Source organism: Morus notabilis, unplaced genomic scaffold (assembly GCF_000414095.1).
Source record: "Morus notabilis unplaced genomic scaffold, ASM41409v2 Scaffold783, whole genome shotgun sequence".
NCBI classification, from domain to species: domain Eukaryota; kingdom Viridiplantae; phylum Streptophyta; class Magnoliopsida; order Rosales; family Moraceae; genus Morus; species Morus notabilis.
This window is the reverse complement of record NW_010366150.1, coordinates 221,283-241,038: the sequence shown is the minus strand read 5'-3', so window position 1 is coordinate 241,038 and position 19,756 is coordinate 221,283. Positions and strand designations below refer to the sequence as shown.

At 34.8% G+C, this 19,756-nt stretch overlaps 1 protein-coding gene across 2 annotated transcripts; it reads left to right on the top strand.

Moving 5' to 3' along the window:
- The first annotated feature begins 1,435 nt into the window (after nucleotides 1-1,435).
- LOC21404452 (cysteine-rich receptor-like protein kinase 10) lies at nucleotides 1,436-4,844 on the top strand. 2 transcript variants are annotated; one of them, XM_010109478.2, is made up of 7 exons: nucleotides 1,436-2,255; nucleotides 2,454-2,597; nucleotides 2,730-2,848; nucleotides 2,953-3,166; nucleotides 3,305-3,542; nucleotides 3,663-3,816; nucleotides 4,269-4,843. In XM_010109478.2, the coding sequence occupies exons 1-7, from the start codon at nucleotides 1,481-1,483 to the stop codon at nucleotides 4,518-4,520; spliced, it is 1,896 nt and encodes a 631-aa protein (XP_010107780.1). In that variant the 5' UTR covers nucleotides 1,436-1,480; the 3' UTR covers nucleotides 4,521-4,843. The 2 variants fall into 2 exon arrangements, with proteins under 2 accessions (XP_010107780.1, XP_024028851.1); XM_024173083.1 differs by lacking the exon at nucleotides 2,454-2,597 and having other exon boundaries at nucleotides 4,269-4,844.
- Nucleotides 4,845-19,756: the final 14,912 nt, after the last annotated feature.

The window sequence follows — 19,756 nt, the reverse complement described above, 5'->3', positions numbered from 1 at the left end:
CCCGTTCTTCTGCAATTCCTTAGAGTTCAGAGCAGCCTTGACTTCTGCCATGGTCAAAGATTCTTTTCCATAGAGCATTGTGTCTACAAAGTGCTCGTATGACTTCGGTAAGGAACTAAGAAGAAGAAATGCCTGATCTTCATCATCGATTTTAACGTCGATGGTCTTCAATTCCAGGATAACTTTGTTAAAATCATCCAAATGTTTCTTTAATTGCTTCCCGTCATCTATTTGGAGAGAATACAACCTCTTCTTAAAGTAAAGCTGATTTTCCAGTGATTTCTTCATGTAGAGAGCTTCCAATCTTTCCCAGATTCCAATGGCGGTGGCTTCTTCGGTGAGGTCTCGAAGAAAATCGTGTTGTGAGTCTTTTTCAGAATATCTGCACGAAGCTTCTCATCAATCTTCGTAATTACTTCTACCGAATCTAAAGCTGTCTAATTATTTAAATTTTTAATTTAAGTTTAGATATATAATTTTATATGAAAATTTTTTATTGTAATAAAAAAATTAGATGTGATTATTTATAAATTTTTTATTATAATAAAATTTAAATTTTAAATTTAAATTAATAAAATGAACAGAATTTAAGCTTAATGAACCAAGAACGCCTAACTTAGTTTAGAAACTGTTTATCAAAATTAAAACAATCAGGACTAACTATCTAGAGGTCATATGTGCTAATTACCCTAATAACTATGCCGAACAACGAGCTAGTAGCATGTTAGAAAACAAATTATGCATCTAGAAGGTGTGAAATATGCCCTTATATATATCCCTGATATATTTATATATATATATATATATCATTTTATAAGGGAAATGAGTAAAAAAAGATATTTTTCGTGCAATAACAACATTTCATTTTCCAATTTTTCAACAAGTCAAAGATGTGACAACAAGGAAAATTAGTTTATACAGGTAAACCTATTAGAAGCCTGCATGCCTGCATTATTCTATTCTTTTGTCACTTTGTGTCTACAACTACAATATTGAATAGTATATATATCCACACATATATACATGTATATACCTATATATGTATATATATATACACGTGTTTACATATAAACCTATGTGTATATATATGCACACAGATTTTTTTTAGTGTAATACCAACCTAGGTAATTTAGTATGAGGATTCGTACTATAGTTTGAATTATAATTCGTGATTCGTTATAATATTTTTTTTTATAAAAAATATAAATAAATAAAGAATTATTCTGAAGTATGATTTTAAATTTATAAATCAAACCTACACTTTATTTTTTAAATTTTCAACAAGTCAAAGATGTGACAACCAGGAAAATTCTCGCTTGACCCCGTTTCTCCCAAGATGTGATCGTCCCATGAAGTCAAGCAAAGCCCTTCCACGAACTTGCCTACCTTAATTAATTACCATCTGTTCTTGCTCTTCTTCCCAAACAAAAAAAAAAAAAAAAAAAAAAAAAAAAAAAAAACAAACCCTAATCTGTTCGAAATGCCTTGTGTAATACTTGTCACTTTCCTCATCTCTCTTGGCCTTCTTCACATCGAAGCTGCCCCTACGTATGTCCACAGTAGATGCACAGGAAACTTTACTCAAAACTCCCTCTACCAATCCAACCTCAATCTCCTTTTGTCTTCTCTATCCTCCAACGCCACCACCCACTTCTTCTACAATACCACCGTTGCCGCCGCCACCAGCGACACTGTCTACGGCCTCTTCCTCTGCCGCGGCGACATCGACGACGCCGGCGTCTGTCAAGCCTGTGTCGCCGCGGCTGCGGAGAAGGTCCTCAAGAAGTGCCCTCGGCAGAAAGAGGCCATCATATGGTACGAAGAGTGCATGCTGCGGTACGCCAACCGCTCCTTCTTCGGGGTCATGGACAAAGACCTCAACGACTACGTCTTGGAGAACGCCAATCTCGTCAATGATTCCGACCGCTTCAACGAGACAGTGGCAGAGACTGTGAAGGAGGCTGCGACGGCGGCGGCGGCGGCTGGCGGGTCAGGGGAGAAGAAGTTTGCGACGAAGGAAGCAAATTTCAGCGAGTTTCACACGGTTTATAGCCTCGTGGAGTGTACGCCGGACCTTTCAAGTATGGATTGCCGGCGGTGTCTGGATACCGCCATAGCTGAGCTTCCTAACTGCTGCAGTGGGAAGGATAGGGTGACTTATCTTTATCCTAGTTGTTATCTTAGATATGACAAGTCCCGGTTTTACAACCAAATTGTTGCGCCAACTCCTAGTCCTCCTCAGATTATTCCTAAAGGTAAAGTCAACTTTAACGAATTGATAAGATACGTATCGTCTTCTTAATTGAATTTTAAATGTATTGAGTTTCTTCTTTTTTTTTTTTTTTTTTTTTTTTTTTTTTTTTTTTTTTTTTTTCTGTAGTGGTGCAACGCGGAATAGAATTGTGGATTTTTAGATTTTGTGTTTTTACCATTTTTCATCTCAACTTTTGCAGAAAAAAGTAAAAGTTCAACACTAAAAACTGTGGCCATTGTTGTCCCAACGGCTGCTATTGCTGTGCTATTTCTTATCTTCGGCTGCTACTGTTTTGCAATCCGAAGAGCAAAAAACAAGTACAAGTTTATGAACGAAGACATTGGTAATATGAACATAATTAAGCACTCTCGAAAGAAAGAAGGGGAAAAAAAAGGAAAAAGAAAGAGAAATCAAAATTAAGTTATCTTTCATTTGTTGTGCATTAACACGTTTTATGTATCTTTTGGTTGTGTAGCTGTTGACATTATAACTATAGAGTCTTTGCAATGTGACTTGGCTACAATTGAAGCTGCCACGAACAACTTCTCCCTAAATAACAAGTTGGGTCAAGGAGGATTTGGTGAGGTTTACAAGGTAATTAAAAAATAAATAAGTAGGTCACTTGAATACTGAAACAGCATATATGGATTTCTTGGTATCACTTGCAATCTTCATAAGTTAAAATCATTCGTTTTCAGGGCATACTATCAAATGGACAAGAAATAGCTGTTAAGAGGCTAGTGAGAAGTTCGGCCGAAAAAGGAGTAGATGAGTTTAAGAATGAAGTTGTTTTGCTAGCCAAGCTCCAGCACAAAAACCTTGTGAGGCTTTTGGGATTTTGCTTGGCAGGAGAAGAGAAATTACTTGTCTATGAATTTGTGCTCAACAAGAGCCTGGACTACTTTATATACGGTATTTCGTTTTCATCATGAATTGATAAAAAAAAAAATAAAGTACCATTGGCCTTCTTCACATTGGATTAGATCAATTACTAAATTTACTGATCTTGTTATTTCAGTCTTGAACATTTTTCTCAACTTTAATTTTCAGACCCAAGAAAACAAGGCGATCTAAGTTGGTCAACGCGTCACAAGATAATAGTAGGAATTGCTAAAGGAATTTTGTATCTCCATGAGGATTCTCGACTCAGAATCATACATCGCGATCTCAAACCTGGCAATATATTGTTAGATGCTGATTACGAACCCAAAATTTCTGACTTTGGTTTAGCTAGACTCTTTGAAGTTGACCAAACTCGTGCAGATACAAGTAGAGTTGCTGGCACATTGTAAGTTCAATGACCATTCTCAAAAGCATGCAATACCTCATATATATGATATAGCTCATTCTTCTTACTTGGAGTAAAGTTGAATTTGGGATGATCTTGATGTGCAATTTCAATCTGCAGAGGTTATATGTCTCCAGAGTACGCGCTGCATGGGCGGTTTTCTCTCAAGTCTGATGTTTATAGTTTTGGCGTCATAATATTGGAGATAATAAGTGGCAAAAGGAACACCAGTTTCTATCAATCACATCATGACACGGAGGATTTCTTGAGCTATGTTAGTATCAATGTTATAACATATAGTTTAAAATCTTCTCTTACTTCTCATTTCAACAACTGACTTGACTATGTTTGGTAAGAAAGGAAAGAAAATAGTAATGGCATATAACCAAGCAAAGAACTAGAGAGAAAAAATAGAACTTTTCTCTTATTGTGTTTAGTATGGATTTACTCTTCTAATCTGTCCAGAAATTAAAGTTTGAGTTCTTTGGAGGATTTGAAATCCCTCTTCCAATCCATTTCCTACTCTCCTTTCTCCGCCCAAACAATCATAGGTCTCAAAATCCTTCCACTAATCCCTATATCCATTCTCTTTCTTTCCACTTTCCACTTTTTCCTTTTGCTAAACATGCTCAAGTGTCATCACAGAGTTAATTTATGGTCCTAAGTTCGAATCTCCTATCCCTAATTCGTGTATTCATTAGGGGTCGATATTCAATTTCTTTGCAGGCTTGGAAGCTTTGGAAGGATGGAACGCCTTGGAAGTTGCTAGATCAAAAACTTATAGCTTCTTCTTACTCAGAAATTGAAGTGGCCAGGTGTGTCCATATTGGATTGCTTTGTGTACAGGAAGATCCCGAAAACAGACCCAAAACGGCAACAATAGTTCTCATGCTTAATACTTCCTCAATCCCGCTGCCACCACCGCAAAGACCTGCGTATTACAGTAGAACAGAGATTGACAAATCTGAATGGAGCTAATGCTAGATGAGTCTACAAGCCGTGAAATTTCACTGTTTTTGCTGGTACAAATTAAGCAGCATTTGTCCGAGTTAGTCCCACATTGAAGAGACTAATTAATGTTATCATTGTCGCTTGAGAATAATAGAGATGCAGTTGTAAGTAATGCAGGGAAAACGTGCAAATCACAGCTCTCTTTCGCGCATAATTTGATGTGAGTTGTTTATTCAAAACGAATATTGCGAGTTGTACAGTCTATTTCATAAATTATGAGTTCCCTTCTACTATCAAGTCAGAAAATCAGAGCTTCCATGAAGACAGACTGATTTTATAACATAAATGCTTCTGAAGAGCCCAATTTAAACCAAGTTAGTAGCTTTCTAAATAGTTGGAGACACTGAAAATAATTTGCATTTTGTTTCAACCAAACAATTAGCAACTGATGACTTCTTTCTTTTTGTTGAAGAAAAAAGGTTAAGGGGATTTACTAGATAACTCCAAGCATTAAATGCATTCTTGCATGGTATATGAATTATCACAAAGCGAGTTGCCCATATACCTCATTTACCGATTAGTACATACTCGAACCCACGACTTTTTGGAGGAGAATGAGCAACTATTGCAACAATTTTATATAACGATGGGGCAACTTGTCAAAATTAAAAATATGAGGGGAATTTGTTAAACTACGACAAATTTAGGAGTAGATATGCTAAAATGATGTAAGATTTTGTTATTTTAATAATAACGCATTTGATTGAGATCAATATAATTTGTTATTCTATTAAAAAAATAAATACTTCAATATTATAATTAACTTTTGATATTTGTACTCGTTCATATGAAGAAAATATGTTAATTAATATATTACTATTTGGGCAATTTTTAAGAATACCTTTCAAAATGTAGTCCGTTTTTATTTCTATCCCTTAATATTAGCCCAAATATTTCTACTTTTTTTAAGACTAAAACTCTTCAATAAGTAGAGTTTTTTAAAAGAGATATTTTTAGTAAGTCGGATATTTAAAAGAAGAATTTATAATTTTCTCTTACAATTTTCACATTGCTTGTGTAGATGGAGTCCCCGGAGCCCGGCCCCCACCAGTTCTTGATTCGTTATGTTTCTTATATTAATATATTACCGTTTCCACACTGTCTAAATGGGTATAATAATGTTGATTAAAAAACTATGAAAGAATTATTGTTATATTATATATTACCATATATGGCTAGATGGAGTTAGTGTTGTCAAACGTGTCGTGCCGGGCCAGCACGGCACGTCCACCATGAGGCCCACCGCGGGTCTGGGCTGTACTTGGCAGGGCCCTGCACAGTGCAGGGCCGTGCTTGGGCCGGGCCTGAGGAGAAAAACTCAGGCCCAGTCCAGGCCCGCAACCCTAGTCCATAAGGGCTAGGGCCGGGCCTAGGCTCAGGCCCTTCACGTGCCGGCTCACCCAATTTTTTTTTTAAATTTAATAAAAAATATATATATCATATGCCTCAAAAGATGTGATTTTATTGAATTGACATAATATGAATAAGTACAAATAAATGACTACCTCGTTAAAAACCTTGCCAAGTAAAACCCGTGGGGAGATCGGGACAAAACCTTAGCGAAGGAAAAAAGAGTGCAGTAGCTAGGAATAGTAAATTACAAACCTAAGTGCTTCTGGAAGATTCTGTTATTTCTAAGTTAGAAAAATATTCTTGCATTGAATCATCTGTGTATTGTTGTTTTCGTCTTCTGGCATCTTCCCAGTCTTTAACGCACATTAGCCCCTCCAAGATATCTGGATGCATTATGCTACTCTTGCCGTCAAAAATTCGGTTGCTTGCGCTAAATGCTTGTTCCAATGCTACTGTTGACACTGGAGTTGTCAGAATGTCACGAGCTATTATGGACAGTGTTAGAAAACGATCAGTCTTGCTCCTCCACCACTGTAAGATGTCTAGTTTGTCGTCATCGATTACAAAATTTGCTTCAAAATATTTGACTAGTTCGGTAGACGCTTGTGTTGTTGTTGATCCTGCCGTTTTCTCTTTCTTCTTCAAGAAACTCCACGACGATCCTTTAGGCCCCGAACTGCAAGTTGACGTCGTAGTCCCCCGTTCTTTTTGACCTGTGCCGTATTTTGCTTCATACAAACTAAAAACCTTTTCTAACATCTTATTAGCGTCACTAATAGTTAGTTGCATATCTATTCCTAAATTTTCTGCGGCTGCAGTCATCAATGAGTCAGTCTCATCTACTCCACACCTAGGATCTAAAATTGTTACCAGTGCATATAACATAGGATAACCTGCCCAATAACTTTTAAATTTATTTTCCACTAACTTAACTATGTTTCTAAAAAGTTATGTATCCCTATAATATGAAAATGTTTCTGAAATATTAAATAGTTGATGTAAAGCTAAATGAGCAGTATGATAATAAACTCCAGAAAGTAATTCAATAGCATTGTAAAAAACTTCTAGAAATTTAAAGAAATACTCACCAATCTGCCAATCTGTATCGAAAATCAAAAGTTGATCGTTCTTACTGTTTACGTACGTCGTGATAAGCTCCGAATAAGGGAGTGCTGCCTTCAACATTAAATAGGTGGAATTCCACATATGTCTCACGTCAATTGGAAACTTTCTTGGGCGCTTATGACTATTCCTGCAATATAGTTTGAATTCTTGTAGCCGAGTTTCAGAACTAGATATGAATGATAATGATTCTCTAATATTTGTTAGATATTAGATGATATATGTTCAATTCCTGCCTGAACTACTAAATTAATTATGTGATATGCACACCGTTGATGAAAAATTTCCCCCCCAAACGCTGGTTTCAAACTACGTTTAAACATGTTAATTGCAGCAGTGTTAGCTGACGCATTATCAAAAGTAATAGTTAAAACTTTATCTTCTATCCTATAAAACTAAAAAATTTACATTATTGTACTAAAAATAGATGATGCGTTATGAGAATATGGACATAAACGAAAACTAATTATTCTTTTTTGTAAAACCCATTCGGCATCAACATAATGTGCCGTTACACATAAATATCTAGTTTTATTGCACCCCTCCCATAGATCTGAAGTGCAAGAGATAGTAGCATTAAAAGTACTAAAATTATCAACAAGAGATTGTCTCATTGCATAAAATATTTTCATGCAATCAGAACGAGTTGTATTTCTACTTACCCGTTTAAATTGTGGGCAGAATACCGTCTGGATGAATTCCTCAAATGACGCATCATCTACAAAAGAAAGAGGCAATTTGGCACTAGCTAGAAATTTAGCTAGCGCCTCACGAGCATGTTGTGCATCATATGTAAAATTTTGTAACCCCTGTGATGTGAGTGATAGTGTTTGTTGGCGAGAGTCCACACTCCTACCTTGGTGCAACGGTAGACATATTTTCCAATGTCTATCCAGATGACCAGTACCCCCACCTTTTTTATTATAAAAATGTTTTTTTACAATATTTACATACCGCTCGAATTTCCATTTTACCTGTTTTTAGATTTGGTCGGGGCTGCTCGGTGAAATGCTGCCATGTCGGAGAAGTTCGCGGTCTTTTTCCCCTGCTGCGTTCTCCAGCTTCCTCATTGTGCAAGCATTATCTACATGAGCATTTTCTGGCTCAGTGGGGTTGGGTTGGTAGGCATCATTTCATCCTCAAAAAATGCCTCATCACCAAGCTCAAGAAGAGCAGGAAAATCAAGGAAGTTTGATGCGGCCATTTTTTAAAAATTGATTGAACTTGAACTTTGTAAATGATAGAGCAAGAAAATGAGTGATCACGAGAAAAAATCTTAATCAAAATTAAAGTGACAAGATGAGAGGTAGAATGAGAGTGAGATGAGAAGTTGAGAGTGAATTGTTGTGTGAGATTTAGGGTGGAATTAAGGAGTATCTATAGGGGATTTTTTAGAGAGAATTAGGAATCCTAACGTTGGGCACGTCGCGGGCCAAACGGGAGGCCCGTGACATGCCAAACGGGAGGCACGTCATGTTCCAAACGGGAGGCCCATGACGTGCCAAACGGGAGGCACGTCACGTGCCAAACAGTAGGCACGTCACGTGCCAAACGAGAGGCACGTCACGGGCCTCCCGTTTGGTCTGCAACATGCCCAACAGTAGCTTTTGAAACGAGCCATTTCGTGGGCCATTTCGCGGGTCGTTTCACGTGCCTGGGCCGTGCCTGGGCCTTGGGCATGCTTGGGCCGTGCCTGGGCTGCGGGCCTCAAACATGAGGCCCAGCCCAGGCCCTTCTAGCGTGCCGTGCCGACCCAACCCATAACAGTATAGGGTCGGGCCGTGCCGAATTGGCTACTGTAGCGAGCTGGGCCGGGCCGTCAATGGAGTCCCTGGAGCCCGGCCCCACCAGTTGTTGATTCGTTATGTTTATTATATTAATATATTACCTATTCCACACTGCCTAAATGGGTATAATAATGTTGATTAAAAAACTATGAAAGAATTATTATATATATATATATATATTACCATATATATGGCTAAAAAGGAAAGAGTTATCTTGATAAAATGTGTACTTATTGCAAGGAATTAAAAATTGATCTCAAACTTCATTCATTTATGCGTTATGATTGTATATGTACTATTCATATAATAATTAAATACATTGTCATGACATACCCGAAAAGTAAAGCTAGGTCTTTATTTTATGGGAAAGGAGACAAATAGAATTTATATGTCTAATTTTTATCCTTTTAGTCTTGATTAATATATTCTTTTTTAGTAAAATAACTATATTAATCATATTTTATAGGAAGTGGGAAAAAAAGGGTGCAACTAATGGATGTGTCAAAATTCTAAACTCTCGAGAATCTTATGCATGGACAATTAGCTTTAACTAGTTGGTTAATATACAAACTCAGTAAGTCCATCGACATTTATTAGTTTATATATCTCATAATAATAAATAACAGGAAAAAAAAAATCTCTTGTACTTATCAGCAAATATTACTCACAACCACCAAAAACATAAAGAACTACATAGAATCCATTATTTATCACATTTGTGTACACATATTCCAAAACCGTTTGATTAAGAACCTCCAAGCTAAGAAAGACTATAAGCCAGCAACATGTCAAAGAATTTCCCCCACCCTTATTCTCTTTGTGATGCAAAACTCTCAGCAGATCACAATTCCCAACGGCCAATCCAAATTCATCATAAATCTCATAACCCTCAACACCTTCTCATCCTCATTTCTAATTTAGGGCACCTCTTCTCCTGCAACGATTGTGGTGGTTCGGTACCGGGTTTTCCTACAACTACGCCGCATGCCGATTCAACCTCCATGTTGAAAGCGCTTTCCTACCGGACATCACCAACTGGGAAAGGCAAGAACACCCTCTTGCTTTCGTATATTGCTTGCCGGAAAATGTAAGCTACGATGGACTAGTTTGTTGTGCATGTAACAGTGCAATTCCTATAGTACTTGGGTATACTGCTGTACTACTTCTGATTATGGTACAGATCTGAACTGTGAAGCTACTAAAGGAGATAAGTATGAAAAATCGCCGCCAAAGATTACTACCAATATCATCAGGGATAGACTTTTTTGGCTCAAGATCTTGAATTAATTCTATGATCATGAAGTAAGTTGTCTCACGCACGATTGATGAGCAATATTACCAACTTTCGATTTGGTATGCTGTAAGTGTACTTCGGAAAGTTTCAGCAGTGACTTTTAGCAAAATAAAAAGAGATCAATCTCGTCCCACATCGATTTAGAAGCAACATAGGAGGGGGTCTAAAGACGATATAAGAAGCCTAAAACCTTTATTTCGCATAGTCCCAATTAAAAACACTTAAGGGCTTGTTTTTTTGCAGTTTTTGAGTTATGATAACTTGAGTGTAGATCTTGAATTACGTTTGAGTTATAACTTGAATTTGTGAGCTCCAATTAACATCTCTATTAACATCTCCTAGGCTCATAAATGTGTTATGGCCATCATCGTCCCCTTATGGAATGTCATCTTAGGCTATGACAACTAAGTATTGACAAGGTTTAACTTCATGGAATGTCATCTTAGGCTATGACAACTAAGTATTGACAAGGTTTAACTTCACTTTCGCAGGTAAGTTGGCAATACACTTTAAATCACTTGGTAATATAGTAAGCAAGACTTATGAAAATAAATGAAACGTCTGAGGAGTATGCCAATTGACAGCCTCCAACTCCTCCCTTGTTATGGCTTCTTCGGTTTAAGCACCAGTTGCATACCCGAGACTAGTAGAAAGAAAAACCGGATGGAACACATGCACAACTTCAACAAGAATCGGTTAAGGTGGGAGGCACCTAGATATCAACCAATAATAGTAATGTTTTTTTATGTTTCATGTGTATGTTTTTTTGTGAATGAATTGCTTTTGATTATGTGCATTCTATTCACCCAAACTTTGAGGTGAAACTAATCATTTTATTTTCTTTTTCAGTATTAAATCAAATCTCGGCCTTTTCCTTTTATTTCGTTAAAACTTTAATATCGGCCATGAAACATAATCACGGCAGCATGCATAACCTTTACATCAGACTAATATTTGAGCTTTCTTGACTCTTCCCTGTGATTTTCACTATATCATGAAACTAATATCCACAACTTTATTATACTTTTTTAAGTCACAATAACACAATGTCAGCAATCTCAGAAAGTCACAATAACACAATCTCAGCAAGTCACAATCTCCGTAAACTATCACAATATTTTTCACATATATATCACAGATAAACAATCCAACTTCATAGCTCTGCAATCCCTAAGTTTATGGAAGTAAACTCAAACAATAATAGAACACGTCGAGGGAATTAAACCAAGGATTCGAGTGCTTACCGAGTTTGAGCCTACAGAGGAGTAAGTTTGATCTGCTTCGAGATTCCCAAAACGTGAAGACGATTTACCCTGGGTGAGGTACCGGCGACGACAATGGAGGGGGAAGTAGCTTTGACGTCACCCCTGGAAAGCACTAGGTCGAGACCTTTTCCTTCTACATAGACCTAGGATGGTTGCCCAAGGAGGTGAACGCAACTCACAGGAATCTCACTTACATAGAGGGATAAAGCAGGCAACGGTCACACTTACAGAGAACCACGTGAAATTGCAGAATGGCGTGTTAGAGCTGAAAGAGAGGGATAAAATAGGCAACAGTCAATAAGGCAGGAATCTTCACTGTAAAAATACAGAGAAGTTAACTCAAGTAGCAGTGGAAGATGAACTCGAAACATGATAGGTAACTCGAATTAATTTTCGAGTTTGGTTTTGAGTTTTGACACGCCGAACGCGAACTTGGGCCAAGTTTGGCTCTAGAGTGGGCCTTTCTCGAGTAATCTGCAGCAACCGAACAAGGCCGCCAAAATAATAAAAACTTGATTCAAAATACCAGTATAGCCTATAGCAGTCTACTTTAGATTATCACTGTTTTCCCATAAGAATTTATGCAAACACACACCAACACTCCAAAACAACACTACAGAGATATGCAACAACTCTAAAACTTAAAACATAAGAGCATCTTTAAAACCTTCTTCGGAGGTAAAACTTTTTCCCTAAATTCAGTAACTAAAAAGAAGCATAGGCACATCTCCATAAAAAGAGAAGCTGCAAAAAAAAAAAAAAAAAAAAAAAAAAAAAAAAAAAAGAAGAAAAGAAAAAAAGCTTCAAAACACTTTTAGACTGAAAAGAAGAGAGAGGACGAGTTTGTACTCTAAAAAATTTGGATTATGGTTCGTCTCTGATTTTAAATTATGGTTTTTAGTTTTTTATAGTACTTTTTTTTATAAAAAAAATTTAAATTTTAAAAATTAAAATCATGAATCATGATTCTGAATTCTAAATTCATAAACTAAATGTCTCATTAATATTTAAGGGAAAACGGTAGGATACGTAATTCTCTCAAAACAAGAATACAGAGGCCCATTGGAAAGTTGATCGAGAAAACATATGGGGATTCACTTTGGGGAGATTTAGGGTTGTTCTTAGGATTTTGTTTTATTTTTATTTTAGGTATCAACATTGGAGAATGTGTTTTTGAGGCTATAATTTGAAGGAGAAGAAGATTCAGAAGACGAAATTAATTCATGTTTTCTTTCTAAAGATGCTGAGCGTTTCAATCTATTCTTAATGTTTGTGATTGCTTGATCAACAATTACATGAATTAGTGTTTAATTTTGAGACTGAGAAGTGATGGTTAAATATGACCCTTGAATGTGACGCCATTAGTTATCATAAGCTAGAAATAGTTATGAGGCTAGTGCAGTGGTTATGATTTCATATTCTTAATGAGTTTCAGCATGTTAAAATCCTAACAAAGATACAGAGTATGTATTGTTGGACCATGATTCTTGATACTTGAAAAAGATTAATAATTAATTTAGAAATATTCATTGTCATCTTAGGGAATAGTCCTAATTAATTTAAATAAAAATATTTAGATATGATTAATTTTGGTGAGTTGTAGACCTAGATATTTTAGGATATTTATTTTATTTTTGTTATTTTAATCTTAATTTCATTCGTTTGAATAATTTTAGGGCTAAACAACCTCGGTACTTAATTAAAATTAACGCAATTCACGTGAGATTCGACACTCTACTCATTCATTATATTACTTGTTAGCGATATCGTACAATTATGATTTTTCACAACATATATTTATATTTAAATATGTATTTATATTATATATAATAATTATTGGTCTAAAATTTAAATTCCATTTTTCTCGGAGAAGCTTTCTATTTATGTTTTTTATTATTGTTTTTTGTTGAATTTTTTTATGTTTATCAGTTTGTAACTTTATTCTCATTTCTTCAAGTTGCTTGTTAGATGTTTAATCAACTTTGAAGTAATTTGGAGTTTATACTTTTGTAACTTTATTCTCATTTCTTTAAGGGGCTTGTTAGATGTTTAATCAACTTTGAAGTAATTTGGAGTTTATACTTTTTTGGATTTATGGATGTTAATTCTCGCTTCGCTTTTTCAATTGCAGTATTTAAATTTTATCAAAAACATTTAACAAATAGGTTGAACGAAAAACTAAAAAATAAAATTTGTACAAAAAATTCAAGTAAAAAACTGATTAGTCCAAGCCAATCTAAATAGACCTTAATTGGATTGGACTAGATTGGATAATACACTAGTAATTAAATTGGATTAAATGTAATTTTTAAAAACTAATCTTTGATTGAATTGGTTGTTATATGAGAAAACTATGTTAGATTGGATTAGATGAACAATTATTTAAGTCCAATGGTCAATCGCATTTTGAGAAATACTAGTATCATTCTTTATGTCACTCTATGTATTCATTGTTTGACACGTGCACTCAACTAACATGATATATCATTATTTAAATTAAAAATGAGATAGTGCAGTACACGTTTCAAATAGTGAATGTATATTTATATTTCTAGAACTAAGGATAGTAATGCCCTCATATATATGATTAATTGAGTAAATTACAGACTTTACCTTCTAAAAGTGTAATGTTTAAGATTTTTACTCTTTACTCTTTATTAATACTCTTTTTAGCTAATATAATTATTTAATTAAAGAGCCTTAATAAAAATAAAAGGTAAAAATCTCATGCACTCTGAATGTATTCATCTAGGGCTGTTCATAAACCCGAACAACCCGTAAACCCAACCCACCCCGCCCCAACCCAAGCCGAAAAAAGCAACCCGCAGCATTATTTTTAAATTTTCAGCCCATTATACCTCTGGCCCGAAGTGTTTGGGGCGGATTGCGGGTTGGGCCGATAACAACCCGCAATCCCCAACCCAACCCGCACAACATACTCCCAAGCTTTCGGACTAAGCCCAACCTGCCCAAGTTCTACCCTAGGCTCACTGACATTAGGTAAGACATCTCTAGGTAAGACAATAATTTGTATGTATCTTAATCTATTTTATTATATGAACTCTAAACTATCCAAATTATTACTTTAGCTATTTTCATTTCTCTTGTAGATAACTCAACTTCATGTCCTACTACAACCATTGAGGAGCCTATGAGTGTGGATTGATAAAGATGGTTGATGTTGCAATGCTTGCTTTGGATGAATTTGAATTAAGATTTAAGCATCTATGTTTACTTTGCTTAAGCAATTTGTTTTATGTTAAGACTAATTTATAAGTGTAGACTAATTTATATTTGCTTTGTATTTGATGTTGGATAGACTATTTTGCTTCATGTTTGATGTTAGATGGATTGATAAAGATAGTTGTTATTTCTATTTAATGATGAAATTTGAATATTATATTGAACTTTAAGTCTTTAATTTTTTGAATGTTGAAACCGACCTCCCAACCCACCCTGCACCGCCCCAACCCAACCCGAACATCGTTAGGTTGTGAAATTTTTCTAGCATTGTTGGGGCCAAATATGTGCAACCCGCACCTTTTGGGATGGGAAAAAAAAATCCTACCCCGCATCAACCCAAACCATGAACAGCCCTATATTCATCTCCTTTTTTCATAATTAATTTGGTGAAAAAAGTCGTTGTTTCCTCTCCTCTATGGGTGCGCATTTTTTATTCATTTCGCAGTGCACACGGCTATTATCTAGCGATGGACTATTATTATTTGTGAGATTGTTCACTGTTGATTAATGTTTTTGATGATTTTATTTTGCCCAAATGCGATGTGAATTCAATTGCCAAAGACTCCCTCGTTTTTTTTTTTTTTTTGATAAATGAAATTTCATTAAAAGCCACAAGGGGGCACAAAACAGACGAGTAGAGAAACAAAGGAAACAAGAGAACAACAAACGGCCAGACCACAAAGGAAGAGCCGCCCTGACAGGAGGGCCGACACCACAAACAAGAAGAAACCAAAAAAATTAAGCACCGGTTTAGTTTTGTTGATTCAAATTTTTAATTCGAATTAAGATCTGACTTTATATAAAAATTTTTTACTATAATAAAAAGTTATATATGATTATTTTTAAAATTTTTTTATTATAATAAAATTTAAACTCTAAATTTAAATTGGTGAGATAAACGCGCAACGAAAATCACAAAGATTAACGAAAACTAGAACCTACCAAGGCAGGAAAAAACAAAAACACTACGGGGAAGAAACTATGGCCCATTTAAGGACCATAAATGGAACTCCCTCTAAGTGGCACTCTTTTGGGCTAACGCGTAATTGGCCCGTAACGGTCCGAAATGGGCTTTTATAACTAATGAGAATGTGTTTCTTTGACGAGTGCATCGAAATCTGATGATTTATTTAATATTTTTAAGAGTGCATCAAGTCATTAGTTATATTATTTATTTTTAATTAATAATTTTTAGTTAAATAATTATATTAGCTAAAAAAGGTACGTGTAGGCTTTTGTCTTCTCTTGCTTGTTTGCTCAATTTTGTGGGGGCTCTCTTTATGTTTTCTTTGTTGGTTATTTTTCATGCTTATATTAAAAACAAAATATATAAAAGAAATAAAAGAAAGAAAGAAAGAAGCTCCTAATGTGAATTAATAATACTCGTAAACGTCACCATCAATGCACGAGATGTAGGTCCTATAAGATAATAAACAATTTTAGTACCTTAACAATGTTCAATGTGTATTCTGGAAGGAGGAAAAAAAAAACACACAATGCGAAAAGACATGGAAATTAGGGCCGGTAATATAGATCAAGATACGATAATATGATTTGAAAACGATACGAATTTCACGGGTTAGGTTTGAGAAAAAAAGAGGTTCATGTCAGAATTAGGTCGACTTGAAATTGATACAAAAAACACGGGTCAATTTCAGATTGTACCCACCTAACTCGAACACGACACGAAACTCGTAAAAAACTAAAAAATACATATATTTTTCATTACATATTTTGGATGTTATTATGAACTTGTGATATCATGATAGTTATACTTAAAATCTTATACTATTATTTACTTAATTTTAATGGATGTTATTATATTTTAGCATGTTATGAATTTTAAGTTATTTCTAATATATTAAATAAAAATATACAATTTTCGTGTCAATTTTAAGTTCACAGATCAATTTCGTGTCATTGGTTATTTCGTGTCGTGTCGTGTCAACCTGTAAAGTGGTCGTGTTGCGGTTTTTAAAAAATTTCGTATCACATGTCGTGTTCGGATTGACTGTAAATTAAAAAAAAGACTAAAATAGGACACGAACATAATACGTGACACGAATTACCACCCCTATTAAAAATGATTATGAATTCTAACCCAAATTATGCGTGCATGACATGAAAAGGCCGGCTTTTGGAGGTGGCGGCATTAGCACGCAAAATTCAAGGATGGCTTTTCAAACATACAATGCACTTTTGACTAAGAATTATCAAATTAGTAATCGTGTTATTTGACAAGGACAAATTACATGTATACGATAGTTTAAATTAGTAAATACGAAGCTTCCGTCTTTTTCTTTTTCATGTTAACAATTAAAAAAAATAATTATCATATCTTTGATATACGTACATCACCGAGGTTTGAAGTCAGAATACTTGATTATGTTTTTCAAAGTTCTTACACTTCTAGATTGTTTAAAATCATTTCGGTTTTGTGTTATTATAAGCAAATCACGTGTAATTTTCTTTTTCTTTCTAGATATACTTGCCAGTTATCTTTAAAGAAAACAATTCCACAATAGCGAAAAAATTCCTTTTTATTTTTCATTATGTTTCTTGGACCTAGGAATTTATCCAAGGAAAAAAAAAATGAAGAAAAAGTTGTTGGCACACTGTAATTTTGCTTGATTTTCTAACATTTTGTCTTATGACGTCAAAATTTATTTATAACAATCGGAAATTCTTTAGCAGCTATAAAACTTTCACACATTAAATAGTAAATATTTTGATAGTAGTCAAATTATCATCGCCTTTTTCTTCTTTATATGGCATGAGATTTATAACTCTAACTTTACTAATAAAAATTAAAATCATTAAGATTCAAATCTTAAAGGACACATGCACACTCACACACACAAACTGTTAAAGTATAAAATTATTGTTGACCCACCTCCTAAAAGTAAGCTTTTGTGATGGATTGGTAAACTAACATGGTATCAGAGCGGGAGGTCCTGAGTTCAAACCCCCGTAATTGCACTCTTTATCCCCATTTAAAAATTATCATGTGTTGGGTCTTTAATATATCTCGGGCTTAAATATTCACGTGTTGGGCTTTCCAATTAATTTACCCACACGATTACCCATTGTCCAGCCCATACGTGAGGAGGAGTGTTAAAGTATAAAAACTATTATTGGCCCACCTCCTAATAGCTTAAGCTTTTGGGATGGATTGGTAAACTAACACAAACACTTAAATAAATTACTATCACATTTATTTATAAATATTGTTATACACACATATAACTTCTAATCACCCCACTAAATTCTTTTATAATTTAGCAACATAGGCTTCATCACCAATAAGTGTTTCTAGTACGTAGCTATAAAAACTCTTAACGATTTATTCTAATTGTACCTTTGTCGAATTTTCTTATTTATTTTAATAATTATATAGGATTGAAAAATAAAAAAGTAACATATAAAAACAGATATGTTTTAAATTCGGCAGCCGAATCAGTTATGCAACTATAACTTTTTCTATACTACAATGTAACACCCTTTTTTATGTGTATAACGCTCGGTTTATCTAAATATTACACATACTTATAAATGATATTACACGAGAAAAAAAAAAAGAAGCTATATATTTATTAGACTACTGTCAGACTTAAGACTTTGCTTATAAAAACTAGCTAGGGCAATTGTGTAATTGGTAATGGGTCTTAATGCTGTAGCAGCGGGGTCTCATCTTTTGCAAATATGGTTAATTTCTCCGTGATTTTTAGCCTAAACAATACTCATTTGCAATTTTGTGAAAAGTAAGTTAGGTTAGGGAAAAGGTGGGACTGTGGACATAGTTTTCTATAAGGTCATATCAAACTTTTTTCCATTACGAGAATTTCTCTGGTGCACCTTCATTTTTTAGAGCACCAGTAATCTGACATTTTATATCATGTTTGATTAAAATCTTACGGTAGAAAGATTATATTAATTTATGTACAATCTTATTAGATTGGGGGTTTGATTCTCGATGTTTACAATTTGCTTTATTTTTTATATAATGTAAGAAATATCAATCGGTTCGGTTCTAACCGAAAAATTAGAAGTTGGAACCGAGAACCGAACCACCCATGCAGTGAGCGGTTCGGTAAACTAACCGACATGTATTGGGAATTGATTTTGTCTTTTTTTTTTTGGTCGGTTGCCGGTTCTGCGATTTTTTTGAACGGTCCTAGATTATAGATTATAAATATTCTTGATCTAAATGGTCCTCAAAGACGAGAAAATTCGTGTACTATATCCTTTAAGTATATAAAAAGAGAGATTAAGTAGGCAGGTTCAATGGATCTGTCTGTTTATTTTACTTTATTTTTTATATCTCTTACTTACTATTTCCAATTAGAGCAGCATCCTGCAAGTTTGGGTTGGGCTAAACGGGTCGGCCCAAGACCCGCTACTGGCCCAGTTCGGCCCTAAATTTGTTAGGCTTAATGCAGGGCTGAACTGACTCTTTCTCTTTTAGGGCCAGGCCAGCTCGGCTCGAACACTATAAGTTTAAAGATTTTTTTAAAAATACCTTATAAAATTCCGGGCCGCACTGCCTAAACTTTTTGGACTTAGGGCCGAGCTAGATCGACCCTTTCTCTTTTAATACCGGACTTGACTGGCTCAAAATTTCTCTTTTATGTCAGTAAAAGTATAATTGGAAAGGAAAGGGAGGGTGGGGAGATAAGAGGACAACGACACGCCGTTTTCACTTGGCGTTGTTTATTTTAAATTTTTTTTTGGAGATTTTTTATCGCGTTAGTGTATCGGTAGGTCAGGTTTTTCTAACGATTAAATCTGCATACTTTTTAATTTTTATGCGATTTTATTCAAATCCGACAGACAATATATCTGACCTACTGATATGTTAACGTATGAATAAAGTCTTTTTTTTATTTTATATTTTTATATTTTTATTGCGTTTTATTCCTGGACCTTATACACTTAGGTCTTCTTTTTAATCAGAAAACTCAAAACCTATGCCTATTTACGTTTCAAACTTCCTAGACTACCCTTAACAATCACCGGCCATCCATTTTTAATCCCACGGCTGTTATTTATTGTCTTACTGATGTGCCAAAAAGTACCCGCCAGATTAAAGACCATTCATATATATATATATATATATATATATATATACAGAGGTGATTG

Excerpts from the sequence above, each read along its gene's own strand:
- LOC21404452 (XM_010109478.2), top strand. The coding sequence starts at position 1,481 with ATGCCTTGTGTAATACTTGTCACTTTCCTCATCTCTCTTGGCCTTCTT. Across the intron at positions 2,598-2,729 it reads GTTTATGAACGAAGACATTG|CTGTTGACATTATAACTATA; the intron begins GTAATATGAACA and ends TTGGTTGTGTAG. Across the intron at positions 3,167-3,304 it reads CCTGGACTACTTTATATACG|ACCCAAGAAAACAAGGCGAT; the intron begins GTATTTCGTTTT and ends TTTAATTTTCAG.